We start from the raw sequence: 13,221 nt of genomic DNA, 5'->3' as shown, positions 1-13,221 counted from the left end.
ATGCGGCGGGTAGCGACTTCACCCTGTGTCTTTTCCTGCATCTCCTCCCTCCTCCTCCTCCTTGGTGGCCAACAGGATTGCTTCTCCTTTCAGCCAATTGGGTGACGGGTCCTGATTGGCCGAGAGGAGAATCAGGAAGACAATAGCGAATATTAATTTGCTATTGTCGCACAACTGGGTGGGCTCAGGACGTGGTGCTCTGCACCTCAAGCCCATAATTTTTTGAAGCCAATTAGGGCCTCAGGCTCTAATCATGTGTTTCTAAAAACCCATTGGAATCTATGCATCCAGCACCCTTCATGTAGATAAGGGGCTGGGCACATGGATTGGAGGGGGGTGCCCCTGCGCCACCATATGGACAGGCCAGCACTATTGTTTACCTAAAATAAGCACGCAAATAAGGTCAGATTTTTCTGACATTTTTCAGATTTGTGACTCAAATCTTACTGAACCCAGTTGGTCAGTGAACTAGCTATAGAACTAGAATCTTCAAAGGGGATTGGCAATGGCAGCCCACATTTGTCTATATAAATATACAAGTGCCACGCTAATGCATAACCAAATTAGGCCCCGCCCCATGACGTCACATCGCTTGAGTAATGTGGAAATCCTTAACGACCAATAACGTCAGGGGCCCCGTAGGGAATACCCAGCTGTGTCAGCAAATGGGCAGGATAGTTTAAATAAAACAGCATGAATTCCCCTCCAAATTTCATACTAGACCCAGAATGTGCAGATATTACAAAGATGTAATGCAGACTTTTTATTATTTTGTCCTGACCTACACTTTATTCCTTTTGTGTTTCTCTAGCTTAAAGGTATGTGAGGTATCAGACAGTGTCTGCAAACCATTGGCCAAAGCACTTGGATGCATCAAGAGCATGGAAGAAATCATGTAAGTTTGTTATGTAAGAAGTTTCTGTGGAATGATGTTTTGATTAGGTGAATATTATATTCATGTATCCTATTTAGTTTTATAATTATAAAGTGGAATAAAATGTCCTCATTTATTGGCAAAAACATGCAGATTCATGCCCTTATCAGATGGTCTTATCGGATTTTACTTTGTGAATGAACAGGCAGTGCTTTAGGGCCGTTTCATACATGGCAATGGTGCTGATAGCATAGATTGATCATTCATAATAGTGAAAAATCACTCAGCGCTGCAGGGCTGTGTATCTTTACAAGCAGCCACAGATAGACACACAGCCGCAGAAATTAATGATCTTTAAATATTGTGAGTGAGCAATCAGTGCTGCCTGTTCATTCACAACAGTAAAAAAATCATTAATAAGGCCCCTTTCACACGGGCGCCTCCATTTTACAGAATTCGCTTACTCAGGATAGCTCCGCTGATTTCCGCTAAGCAGGTGGATGGCAAGTCCATCTCCGCTTATTGAGCAGAGTGGAGACAGACCCAGTCACACTCTCTATGGGGAGATCGGATGTCATATCCAATCGTGGCGGCCCATCCATTAGGGGTGCCCGGGCACCGCCCCCTCTATCCACGGCTGCCACACCCTATTCATGCGTCTGGCCCCTTTCAGGATGCCGTGCGCATTAATTACAGCGGCTGTTTTTTTTAAAGCTCCTGATTAGAGCCAGAGACTCTAATAGGCTTCAAAATAGCGTGGACTCCAGGCGCAGAGCATTGCGCTACAAGCCCACCCAGGTGTTACAACAGTGAATGAATATTCGCTATTGAAACATTAATCCTCAATCCGGCCAATCAAAGTCTGGGGCCCGTTTTCCGATTGGCCAAAAAGAGAAGAGTCCTGATTGGCTGCCGTGGAGGGAGGAAACGGAAGCCGCCGCCTTTTGATGCCTGTGGAGAGCAGGGGAAGGTGCCGCCGCTGAGCAGGGGGAGCCACTGGTGAAGCCCCACCATGCTGTTGCCGCCCTCCCAAAAAAAAATGTACCACCACCCGTGACTGCGATCCACCAGACAGATGGAAAATAGGACCACCAATTTTGTGGACAGGATCAGATCGGATAACGGCAGACATCCGCCACCCCATAGGGGTGAATGGTGGGTCCGATCGAAAAACTGACAGGCGGACCTGATCAGACAGCCCGTGTGAAAGGTTCCTTAGTGATCTATTTTCAGCTAATTTAAACAATAAGAGCCCTGGCATGTAGTTCACACAGCCCGGCAGCACTGAATGATATTTTACTATTATGAGTGAACAGGTAGCACTGTCTGGGCTGGCAGTGCCCTGTATGTTTACTAATAATCAGTAGCTTTAACACACAGCCCTGTATTACTGCTTGTTTATTTATAATAGTAAAAGAACACTCTTAGGCCCCTTTCACATGGGGCGGATCAGTAATGATCCGCCCCGTGATGATCCGCTCGCTCAGCGGGGATCGCTCCGTTGTCCCCGCTGAGCCGTCGGCAGACAGGGCGGTCTCCGCACACTGTGCAGGGACCGCCCTGTCAGCTCTCCGCTCTCCTCTATGGGGATCGGATGAGCACGGACCGTCTGTCCGTGTTCATCCGATCCGCTCTGCAGACGGATAGAAAAATAGGATTTTCCTCCGTCTGCAGAATCGGACAGTTGCAGAGGTGGACAATAGCGGGTGTCTGCAGATGTTCATCCGCAGACACCCGCTATCCCATAGGGATGCATGTATGTCCGTATTTCATCCGCAAACGGATGGATGAAATACGGACATACTGTCCGCATGTGTGAAAGGGGCCTTATGCCACTTACACACGATCGGAATTCCGGCCAGAAAAAGACCAATGAGAGCTTTTCATCGGAAAATGCGACCATGTGTATGCTCCATCGGAATTTAGCTGTCCGAATTTCCGCCAGCCAATAATTGATATCATGTTCTCAATTTTCCTGACGGAAAAACTATCTAACGGTAATTCCGATCGTGTGTATGCAATTCCGACAGGCCAAAAATCACGCATGCTCAGATTCAACTACGAGACAGAAGCTATTGGCTATTGAACTTCCTTTTTCTAGTCACATCGTACGTGTTGTACGTCACCGCGTTATAAATGATCGGAATTTGATGTGACCATGTGTAGGCAAGACTTCGTCGGAATTCCGTCGGGAAAACCATCAGAGCTTTTTCCGACGAGAATTCCGATCATGTGTACGCGGCATTAGAAAGGGGACAGGGTCTCAATGCTGACGGCATCTTCCCCAACAGACACACCCATAAATTAAGCTTCAGACTGGGGTGTAGCTACAGTCAGTAATAACTGAAATAAAGAGGTGCTTTAAACCTGTAACAAGGCCACCAATCAGAATGGGGCCAATTGCTACAGTATATGCACTTGGTTCTCCGAATTATTAAATAAAACTTTAAAAAAATTGTTGAGGGTTCTTCTTTATATTCTTCTAAATTGGAACCCTTCTTCTCTCAATAGAAAAAATCGTTTTTTAAATGTTATTTTTGTTTTAATTATCTGTTCTGCTGAAATCACTCCTCACAAATTAGATTCTGACCTAGGCCAAAGGCATGTTTCTATTGCCTTCAGCCTCTTGGGATACCTACATCATACATACCAGGAGGTCATGAGTATTCTTATACAAATGCGCCATGGTGAGTCATTGGGGTGCTTGCTGTCTCTTGCTGGCACCTGCAGCTGACACCCTGAACATGCGGCAGTGCATGCGCCTCACCAGAAGACTGGCTGCAAGAACCCGGAAGAGACAGCCGACCTCCTTATGATGTCACAAGTGAAGATGGTAGCATGGGACTCAGATCAGTACAGAACACCTCTGGATCACTGGGCGTGTGGATATATGTTTTGTTTGGGGTGAGGGCATGGGGGTGAGTGAATTTCCCCTTTTAAAGAGGTGTTCTGGCCCCCCCACAAAAAATTTAAAGTCAGCTGCTACAAATACTGTAGCTGCTGACTTTTAATATTAGGACACTTATCTGTCCAGGGAGCCTGCGACGTCGACACCCCAGCCAATTTCTGGATCGGCTGTCGGGTGCTGCCGCCGCCGCCATTCCTGGTAAGCGAACCCAGCAGTGCAGCCTTTTGGCTTGACAGCTGGTTCCTTACCGCACATGCGCGAAGCTCACTGCGCTTTCTAACTGATCTGAGCGGAGGAAGGAGGAGGGTGGCCGAACTTCTGAGGTACAGCGCCGCTGTGCCATCTCTGGAAGTGGAAGTCAAAAACAGGTCCTCATTTCCCCCCTGAAAGGTACCAAATGTGGCACCGGAGGAGGGGAGGAAGCAGATAAGCAGAAGTTCCACTTTTGAGTGGAACTCCGCTTAAAGTGTCACTCTGTACGTATTATACATATATATATAGTACTTCTTAAATTACTAATAATGTAAATATATATATATTTGTTTAGATTGTCCTGGAACAGTATTAGTGATGAAGGCTCCTGTGCTCTTGCTAGTGTATTTAAACAAATGGCAAACCTGAAGATATTGGAGTAAGTGTCACATTTATCACAATTTTTGTATTTGTTGTTGTTCTTGTGACTATTTGTTATATTAGATTTGCTAGATTTGGCCTATTACATGCCCAAAACCGTATGTGGGCATGCCTTCAAATGATTGAGTTTGAGTGTTTCCAGTGAAGGGTACTGTTAATGCTACAGCATAGAAGCATAGAAGTTTCCATAAACTGCATTGATTGATGATGGCCAAAAACCCTAAAACAGCTGTATGCAGTTTGAAAAAATAGCTCTATAATATTAGGCTTTATTTGCAATAAATACCAGTGTTTCAGGATGTGTATTTAACCATCGCAGCGTAAATTAATAATTTGCATGGTTTTTCCTCCTTTCCTACAATGCAGAATAATCCTCTTATTTTTCTGAAATGTAATGGAATGAGGCATGTGATGTGACATTCTATGCATTAAGATAAAAAGCCTTCTGTGTGCAGCAGCCCCCCTTATACTTACCTATGCCCCATCTAGATCCAGCATGTTGTAGGATTGTCTCAGCTGCCCGGGACTCCCCTCATTGGCTAAGACAGCAGTGCGGTGCCATTGGCTCCCGCTGCTGTCAAAGTCAGTCAGCCAATCAGGAGAGAAAGGGGGCGGTGCCGGGCCATGGCTCCATATCTCAATGGAAAACAGGAAGCTGTGGCCCCATAGGAAGCTGCTTGCTGTGGGGGCATGCAACAGGAGGGAGGGGCCAGGAGAGTCGGTCAGGGATCCAAAAAAGAGGAGGATTGGGGCTGCTCTGGGCAAATCCACTGCACAGAGCAGGTAAGTCTGACATGTTTGTTATTTTTAACTAAAAAAAAACTTAGATCTGGGGCAAAGCCATGTGACACAAAATCTGAAGCCTGCGGCTCTTCACGGGCCCCCCGAGGAGTTGTTAAGGGATTTATTTTAGCAATTTCTGAAGGTTTCTCTGTCAGTGTTGGCAGATGTTGGGGGAAGGTCACCTCCTGGAGGTGTATAGTCTTTTCTTCAGTTGTCAGGGAAGTGGGGTAGGTAGACATCCCCGGGTGGGGGGTACAGAGAATCCCAGCTGGTGACTAGGAGACACTGAGCAGTCACCAGTAACATCGATCCCATCGTGGCTACAGGACAGCACTCTCCTCCTCTTGCCTTGCTGAGCTTGGTTACCATTCCATGTTGCCAGCACCAGCATTCTGAACAGCATCCTGGGCTGTTCTCACCTTGTGCTTCTCTCCATTCAGGAAATGGCTCACATCTCTTCTCCCCAGCCAATGGGAACAGAGGGGTGTGAACTGTGGAAGGCAAAGTAGAAGCCCAGTACCGGAGCGTGGCTGTGGGGCCTTAGGGCAGATGGGAGCTGGATTTTGTGGAGGATATGATAATATGACAGGCTGCAGGGGCCCCCGGAGCTAAGGGCAGGGTTGCGATTGTGACCCCTGCAACCCTTTATGCTACGCCTATGCTTATAGCGTAAGACACTTTAATACCATAATGTGTATATAAAACAAGATGTTATAATAAACTGATTTATTTAGAATTAGGGTATTAATTCAAAAAAATCTTGTCATAATGCTATCCTAAGTTTCAGTCATGTAAAGAGTATGTATTGTGATTTGTATATATTTTCTTTATTTTTTACAGTTAGGACTAAAAAAATAAAAATAAAAAATTGTTTTGTTTGGTAAATAAGAAATATTGCATATTCTGTATATATTTTATATTTTTCACAGGTAACTATAAGGTAAAACACTTCATTCATTATCACATTATCACTCTCTCTCCTAAGTTTCTTTTGTTAAAAAAAAGTCAGCTGTTTACATAGCTCAAAAGCCAGGGCTGCTGTTAGAAATCACGAGACCCCGTGTAGCCTACCTTACAGTACATCCTCATCAAGTAACAGATGGCTTCCGCTGCTCAAACAGTTCATTCACACTGTATGGGCCAGAGAACCCGTGTGAATTAGCCTTTTTAAATATTTTTCTTTACAATTTTTATAAAAAAAAATATATAATAATTTTTACAATTTAAAAACATTTTATTTTACAATTTTTAAAAATTATTTTTTACATTTTTCTTTTTAAATCGTTTTTTTTTTTTTACAATTTTCTTCACAACATTGTTGGGTGAGGGGAACTATGATGAGATATCAGGGGTCTAAACAGACCCCTGACATCTCACCTTTGAGTTAGGAATTGAGGACACAGATTCTTAAAATCCTTGCTCTGTAGCCTCAGCTACACTGATGATAAATGAACAGAAGACAGGGACTCCTGTTCATTTATAAACTGAAGCAAAGGACACACAGTTTACTATGTTCAGTTATCAATGGACACAGGAGTGATCAGTACCGATCACTCACTTTGTCCATTTAAAAAAGGAAGTGACGGTAAAGAACATATTTATCTTCTGCTCTCCATCCTGACACACACCCTGTACCCGTGGCAGTCGGCATAAGAGGGAAACCGGCAGCACTGTTTTTAAGGGATCGTTTACATTGCCCGCACTGTGGGCAGCTGTCTGTTTTGGCTGCAGTGAGCCACGGTGAGGGAGGGGTCTGATGCACTATGATATATTACAGCATGCCTGCATTGTAGTGAGAACAGGGCACATGATGGTGACTAGTATTTATACCAATGCAGAAAAACCCCAGTCACCACACTAACGTGAGTGGCCCTACTTGTTTTTAGCGTTTGATATTGCTGCAAAGAAACAGTTTGCCATCAGTGCTCCTGGATCTATTTTTTTTAAAATACTTTGAACTCTTATCTTTGAGTGAGCAACGGGATGTATGCTGTCAGTAGATATAATCCCGTGAGGAGGTTTCTTGACTGCAGCACTGTCCGCCTACAGCTTCCCTCATTTTGCGTTGAGTGTCACAAATTCTTTTTATATTTAGTACTATATGAATCCTTTCCTTCCCTAATACCATGACCATGTTGTGATCTTTGGTGCTTTTCTAACCTTAGAACCAGTAGCTGCCCCTCCTAATTCATGCGCCCGGCTCCTGATCTACATGCGGGGGGTGCCGGACGCATGGATTCCAACAAGGTTTTTTTTTTTATTTGAAGCACATGATTAGAGCCTGAGACTCTAATTGGCTTTCAAAAAGGGTGGGCATGGGGCACACAGCACTGTGCCCTGAGCAATATTTAATTAGTATTCGCTATTGTCTTCCTGATTTTCCTCCCATCCAAGGGAAGCAGGCCCTGTGACCCGATTGGCCTGGGAGTCTTAAGACTCCCAATCATGTCTCAGGACACACTTTCTGTTCAGCCGGGAGGAGAAGCAATGGTCTGGCTCTTCATTCCCCCTGCCTCCTATGTTACAACAAATTGAACAAGGTGCTGTAGATCACAAGTCTAGCAAGGCCCACCTAAACACCATCCTAATAGACAGAACAATTGGAAAAACATGTACTCCTCTAGGGAGAGGACTTTAACATGGGTAGGTGGCCACACAAAATATACAAAATTACATTAAAAAAATGATTGATAATAGTTAAAAATTGATAACATTAAGTACAATATACATTTCATGTATTTACAAACAAAAATAACACATATATATATGTTTGATGCAAATTATCTATACCCCTGATGAAGAGAATTTATCTCGAAACGTGTTGCTGCCTTTCTTCCACTGTAGGGTGTTGTCACACAGTTGGACGGAGGAAGTATATAATGTAACAGGATTAACTATATATATATGTGTTATTTTTGTTTGTAAATACATGAAATGTATATTGTACTTAATGTTATCAATTTTTACCTATTATCATTAAATTATCAATCATTATTTTTTTGATGTAATTTTGTATATTTTGTGTGGCCACCTACCCATGTTAAAGTCCTCTCCCTAGAGGAGTACATGTTTTTCCAATTGTTCTGCCTCCTATGTTAAGGTTAGTCTCCTGCAGGGGGTGGCATCTGATCCATCTAACGCGGGGGGGGGGGGGTCATTGATCGGCTGTCCGCGTCCAGCGCGGGGGGGGGGGTGCTTGCGGCGATCACCGCCTTCCTGTTAGTTTGCCATCACTGCTTAGAACCTTACCTTTTTCATTGGCTCCATGCCTAAAATGCACACCAGAGCTACATTATCCTCTCAGCACAGTGTTATCAAAGTTGCTGTTGGGATCTTTAGCCATATAAAACTGTCTAGGGTCAATATGGTCAATAGCCAATTAACCTACCAGCAAGTCTTTGGAGTATGGGTGTAAACCTACGTGTGTATAGGGGGAACATGCAAAATGCATGCAGATAGTGTCCTGGTCAGAATTCAAATCAAAGATCCAAGTCATAAACTGCCACATTTGCTGCCCACACTGCGCAAAGGAAGCCTAGTCAGTGCCTAAACTGCTGCATTTGAAACTCCCATAAAGAAGAGGGTGTCAAGTGTATGCACTGGATGGCAGAGATAGACAGTGAACCTACAGTATACGATTAGGGAGCTTTTTCACATGTGCTTGGCTATATGACATTAGCTAATTCCCTGCATGTAACCTGTAGCTCCCCTTCCCAGCTTTGCTATCCTTTACATCCACTTGGTGCACGCCAAAATAGTTAACAATGCCTAGCAAGGAAGACCCCAGGGTGTTTTTTCAATGGTTCATATGTGGTGATAGCCACACCCCGTCATGCTGTCTGTTTTCTCCCATAATCATCGGTGTATAAAGAGAAAACATTTAAGGGGCAAAAGAGTTTAGGAAATGTGTTGGGGAATATAGGATTGGGGAATAAGGTTTTATCAATAGGTAATAAGTCAACATATGATATCACTGTCCTAAAACAGCAACACATTCATGAAATTTAAATGAGAAGAAAATGCTTTATAGAAACCACAGCAAAATGTGTTGTGAAAGTGAGAGCTGAACAAACTATATATCTGAAATATCTTATTCATTTTTTTTTTTTTTTAGTCTTGAACAAAACAAGATCAAGGATAAAGGTGTAGAAGCAATGGCTCAGGCTTTGAGCATCTGTCCCTACATAAAGATTATACGGTAAGTAGACTAATTCTGAAGACAGGTGATGTATACAGGTTCTGGAAAGATAGTTATTATTCAAAGCTGAAATATGGTAGATTAAAAAAAAAATGAATGCAATGCCATATTCATTAACCACTTACAGACCGGACCATTTTGCTAGTCAAAGACCAGACCACTTTTTGCGATTCGGCAAATTCGCTTTAACTCGCTTTAACTGACAATTGCGCAGTAGTGCGACGTGGCTCCCAAACAAAATTGACGTCCTTTTTTTCCCACAAATAGAGCTTTCTTTTGGTGGTATTTGATCACCCCTGCGGCTTTTATTGTTTGCGCTATAAACAAAAATAGAGCGCCAATTTTCAAAAAAACGCATTATTTTTTACTTTTTGTTATAATAAATATCCCCCAAAATATATAAAAAAAAATGTTTTCCCTCAGTTTAAGCCGATGCGTATTCTTCTACAGATTTTTGGTAAAAAAAATTGCAATAAGCGATTATTGATTGGTTTGCGCAAAAGTTATAGCGTTTACAAAATAGGGATAGTTTTATGGCATTTTTATTAATATATTTTTTTTTTACTAGTAATGGCGGCGATCAGTGATTTTTATTGTGACTGCGACATTATGGCGGACACATCGGACATTTTTGACACATTTTTGGGACCATTGTCATTTATAAAGCAATCACTGCTATATAAATGCAGTGATTCCTGTGTAAATGACACTGGCAGTGAAGGGGTTAACCAGTGGGTGGCAGTGTAGGGGTTAAGTGTTCCTAGGGGTGTGTTACTAACTGTGGGGGGGCTGGGCTTTTTTTTTAATGAACACTGATCTCTGCTCCAATCACATGGAGCAGGGATCAGCGTCACTAGTTGCTAGGCAGAATGGGGAAATGCTGTTTACAACGGCATTTCTCCATTCAGCCGCCCCGTGAGACGATCGCGGGTATGCCCACGGCGATCGAGTCCGTGGGACCCACGACTGGACTCACGGGGGTCCCGACCGGTTGGTCAGGAACTGGTTAATAAATCATGACATTTATTTTTTAAATGCAATTAATGTTCAATAATTTTAGCTGGGATCTGTCAGGTCACCTTAGGCCATGTGACGGATGCACACTGCTGGGGTTAGAAGTGCATCCCTAAGGTTGTGGACCCTGGTTGCTACAGATGAAGCTCTGGGTATTTCAGGAAAGCAGCTCCACCTGAACACTGACATGGACCAAGCAGGAGGCTAGAGCGTAAGATTCCCCAGGGCATGGAGTCTAAGAGCTAGAAAATATTCACCAGACTCTAGTGGTGAGGATGGATTTGGCTTCAGCTGTCGCGGCCCCAGGGGTCTCTCAGCTCAGCTCCTGGACTGACTCTGGTGGACAGCGCGGAAGCAGCAGTCCAGGGTTAAGCACAGGATAGTCAGGAGAACAAGCCAAGGTCGGGGCAACTAGCAGACAGGGATGGTCAAGAAGGCACATCAAGGTCAGGGTTACTAGCAGACAGGAATGGGCAAGGCTGGCTTGCAGTGCACGGAGTTAAAAAGTGTTGCCTGTTAGAGGCCGTGGTGGAGCCATGCTTAGAGAAGATTACTTAAACTTGCAGGTGTGAGAGAGCGGTCTCTAAGCTGATACACAGACCAGAGAGGTAAGCAAGCAGACAGGGCATGAAACATTACTGCAGATTCATTACAGTTAGTGATGGACGAACTTCCGACGGGACGTTTCGCGAACGCGAAATGCGAACGGACCCAAACGTTCGCGAAACAGAACGTTCGCCGCGGGCCCCATTGACTTCAATGGGAGGCGAACTTTGCAAACCTTCATGTCGAATTTGCGGCCACGTGGTAATTATTAGGGGGTAAAACGTAGTCCCACCATCTGGACAATGACATAATACATGTATGAGGTGAATTTGGGATCGATAACTACAAGCATTTTTATTTTATTTGGGAAATTGTTCTAACAATTCAGGACTATGGAGCTAATGAAGGCAATGGAGGAGAGGGAAGGTCAGGGACCAGGGTAGGCAAAGAAGAGGGTGCAGGAGATGATCACCAGCAGCGTGACATACCGGAATGACACATGCACCGTGATAGAGGCATCTGACAGCAGCACCGTAATACAGAGCACTGACAGCAGCACCGTGACATACAGCGCTGACAGCAGCACCGTGACATACAGCGCTGACAGCAGCACCGTGACATACAGCGCTGACAGCAGCACCGTGACATACAGCGCTGACAGCAGCACCGTGACATACAGCGCTGACAGCAGCACCGTGACATACAGCGCTGACAGCAGCACCGTGACATACAGCGCTGACAGCAGCACCGTGACATACAGCGCTGACAGCAGCACCGTGACATACAGCGCTGACAGCAGCACCGTGACATACAGCGCTGACAGCAGCACCGTGACATACAGCGCTGACAGCAGCACCGTGACATACAGCACTGACAGCAGCACCGTAAGCAGCCCCAGGAGGAAGTCAGCACAGCACAGGGATGGTGTGATCCCCTCATAATAAGAACCCCCAGGAGGAAGTCAGCACAGCACAGGGATAGTGTGATCCCTTCATAATAAGAACCCCCAGGAGGAAGTCAGCACAGCACAGGGATATCATAAGCAGCCCCAGTAGAAATATGACACCGCTCAACCTCTTCAAAGAGGAGGGTAGGGGCATATAGTACGGTGTGCTTTTTTGGGTCAAGGAAGTGAGCCAAATGAATTAAGAAGGTCTGTGTGCTTGATTAAAAAAATAGTTTATAGACATATACATGGTCTACTGGTCACATGTGTTGAATTCCTCCGAGATCCATGCCTCATTCATTTTTAGAAATGTGAGGTAGTTAACACTGTGGTGAGCTAGGCGAGTACGCTTATCGGTCACAATCCCCCCTGCTGCGCTGAACGTCCTTTCGGACAGGACACTGGATGAGGGGCAAGCCAACAGTTCGATTGCAAATTGGGCAAGCTCTGGCCAGAGGTCAAGCCTGCCCACCCAGTAGTCTAGGGGTTCATCACTCCTCAGAGCGTCCACATCGGCCGTTAACCCAATGTAGTCGGACACCTGACGGTCTAGGCGTTCCCTGATGCTGGATCCGGATGACACCTGTCGATGGGTCGGCTGAAAGAATGACCTCATATCCGAAGTCACCAACACATCTTCAAACCGGCCTCTTCTTGCAGGCGCTGTTGGATTGGTACCCGCAAATCCTTCTCTGGGAGTGGGAATTGCTCCTCTGCCAGCGCACGCAAAAGCAGAATGCAGCATTTCTCGAAGCAAGGCCTGGAAGTGCTGCATTCTGACAGCCCTCTGCGACGGCGGTAACATTTCCGCCATTTTGTGTTTGTACCGGGGGTCTAAGTACGTTGCCACCCAGTACTGGTCCTTGACCCTCATGCTTTTTATACGGGGGTCCCTATTAAAACACTGGAGCATGAAGGCCCCCATTTGCACTAAAGTGGAAGCGGTGTGGTGGCCTGGCTCCTGCTCATCATCCAGGATAATGTCGTCCTCTTCATTCTCCTCTCCCCATCCTCGCACAACAGGGATCCCAGAAAGGTTTAAAGCACGCTCTTCTTGCTCCTCCTCATCCGCCCCGGCACCATCCTCCTCTGACTCCTCATCAGACTCCTGTTGTTGACTTGTCTCAGATAGAGTAGCCCCCCCTGGGAATTCATCCAGCATTGCGACTTCCTCATCTTCCCGCTCCTGCTCCTCCACAGCCTGATCAATGACACGACGCAATGCACGCTCCAGAAAGAAGGCATAAGGTACCATGTCACTGATGGCGCCATGGCTGCGACTGACCAGTTTGGTGATCTCCTCAAATGGCCGCAGAAGT

At 45.2% G+C, this 13,221-nt stretch overlaps 1 protein-coding gene across 2 annotated transcripts in view; it reads left to right on the top strand.

Moving 5' to 3' along the window:
* The window catches only part of NLRC5 (NLR family CARD domain containing 5), a 286,405-nt gene that overhangs the window by 255,725 nt on the left and 17,459 nt on the right, over positions 1-13,221 (top strand). For both annotated transcript variants that reach the window (XM_077454771.1, XM_077454764.1), the window contains 3 exons: positions 812-895; positions 4,330-4,413; positions 9,313-9,396. In XM_077454771.1, coding sequence (XP_077310897.1) covers positions 812-895; positions 4,330-4,413; positions 9,313-9,396 — 252 coding nt within the window. The remainder of the gene's footprint in view (positions 1-811; positions 896-4,329; positions 4,414-9,312; positions 9,397-13,221) is intronic.

The sequence above is a fragment of the Lithobates pipiens genome, unplaced genomic scaffold (assembly GCF_037356315.1).
Source record: "Lithobates pipiens isolate NorthernLeopardFrog02 unplaced genomic scaffold, aLitPip1_a1.2 Scaffold_10, whole genome shotgun sequence".
Taxonomy (NCBI): domain Eukaryota; kingdom Metazoa; phylum Chordata; class Amphibia; order Anura; family Ranidae; genus Lithobates; species Lithobates pipiens.
Note: the sequence above shows the minus strand (reverse complement) of the source record. Positions and strands in the feature narration are given on the sequence as shown.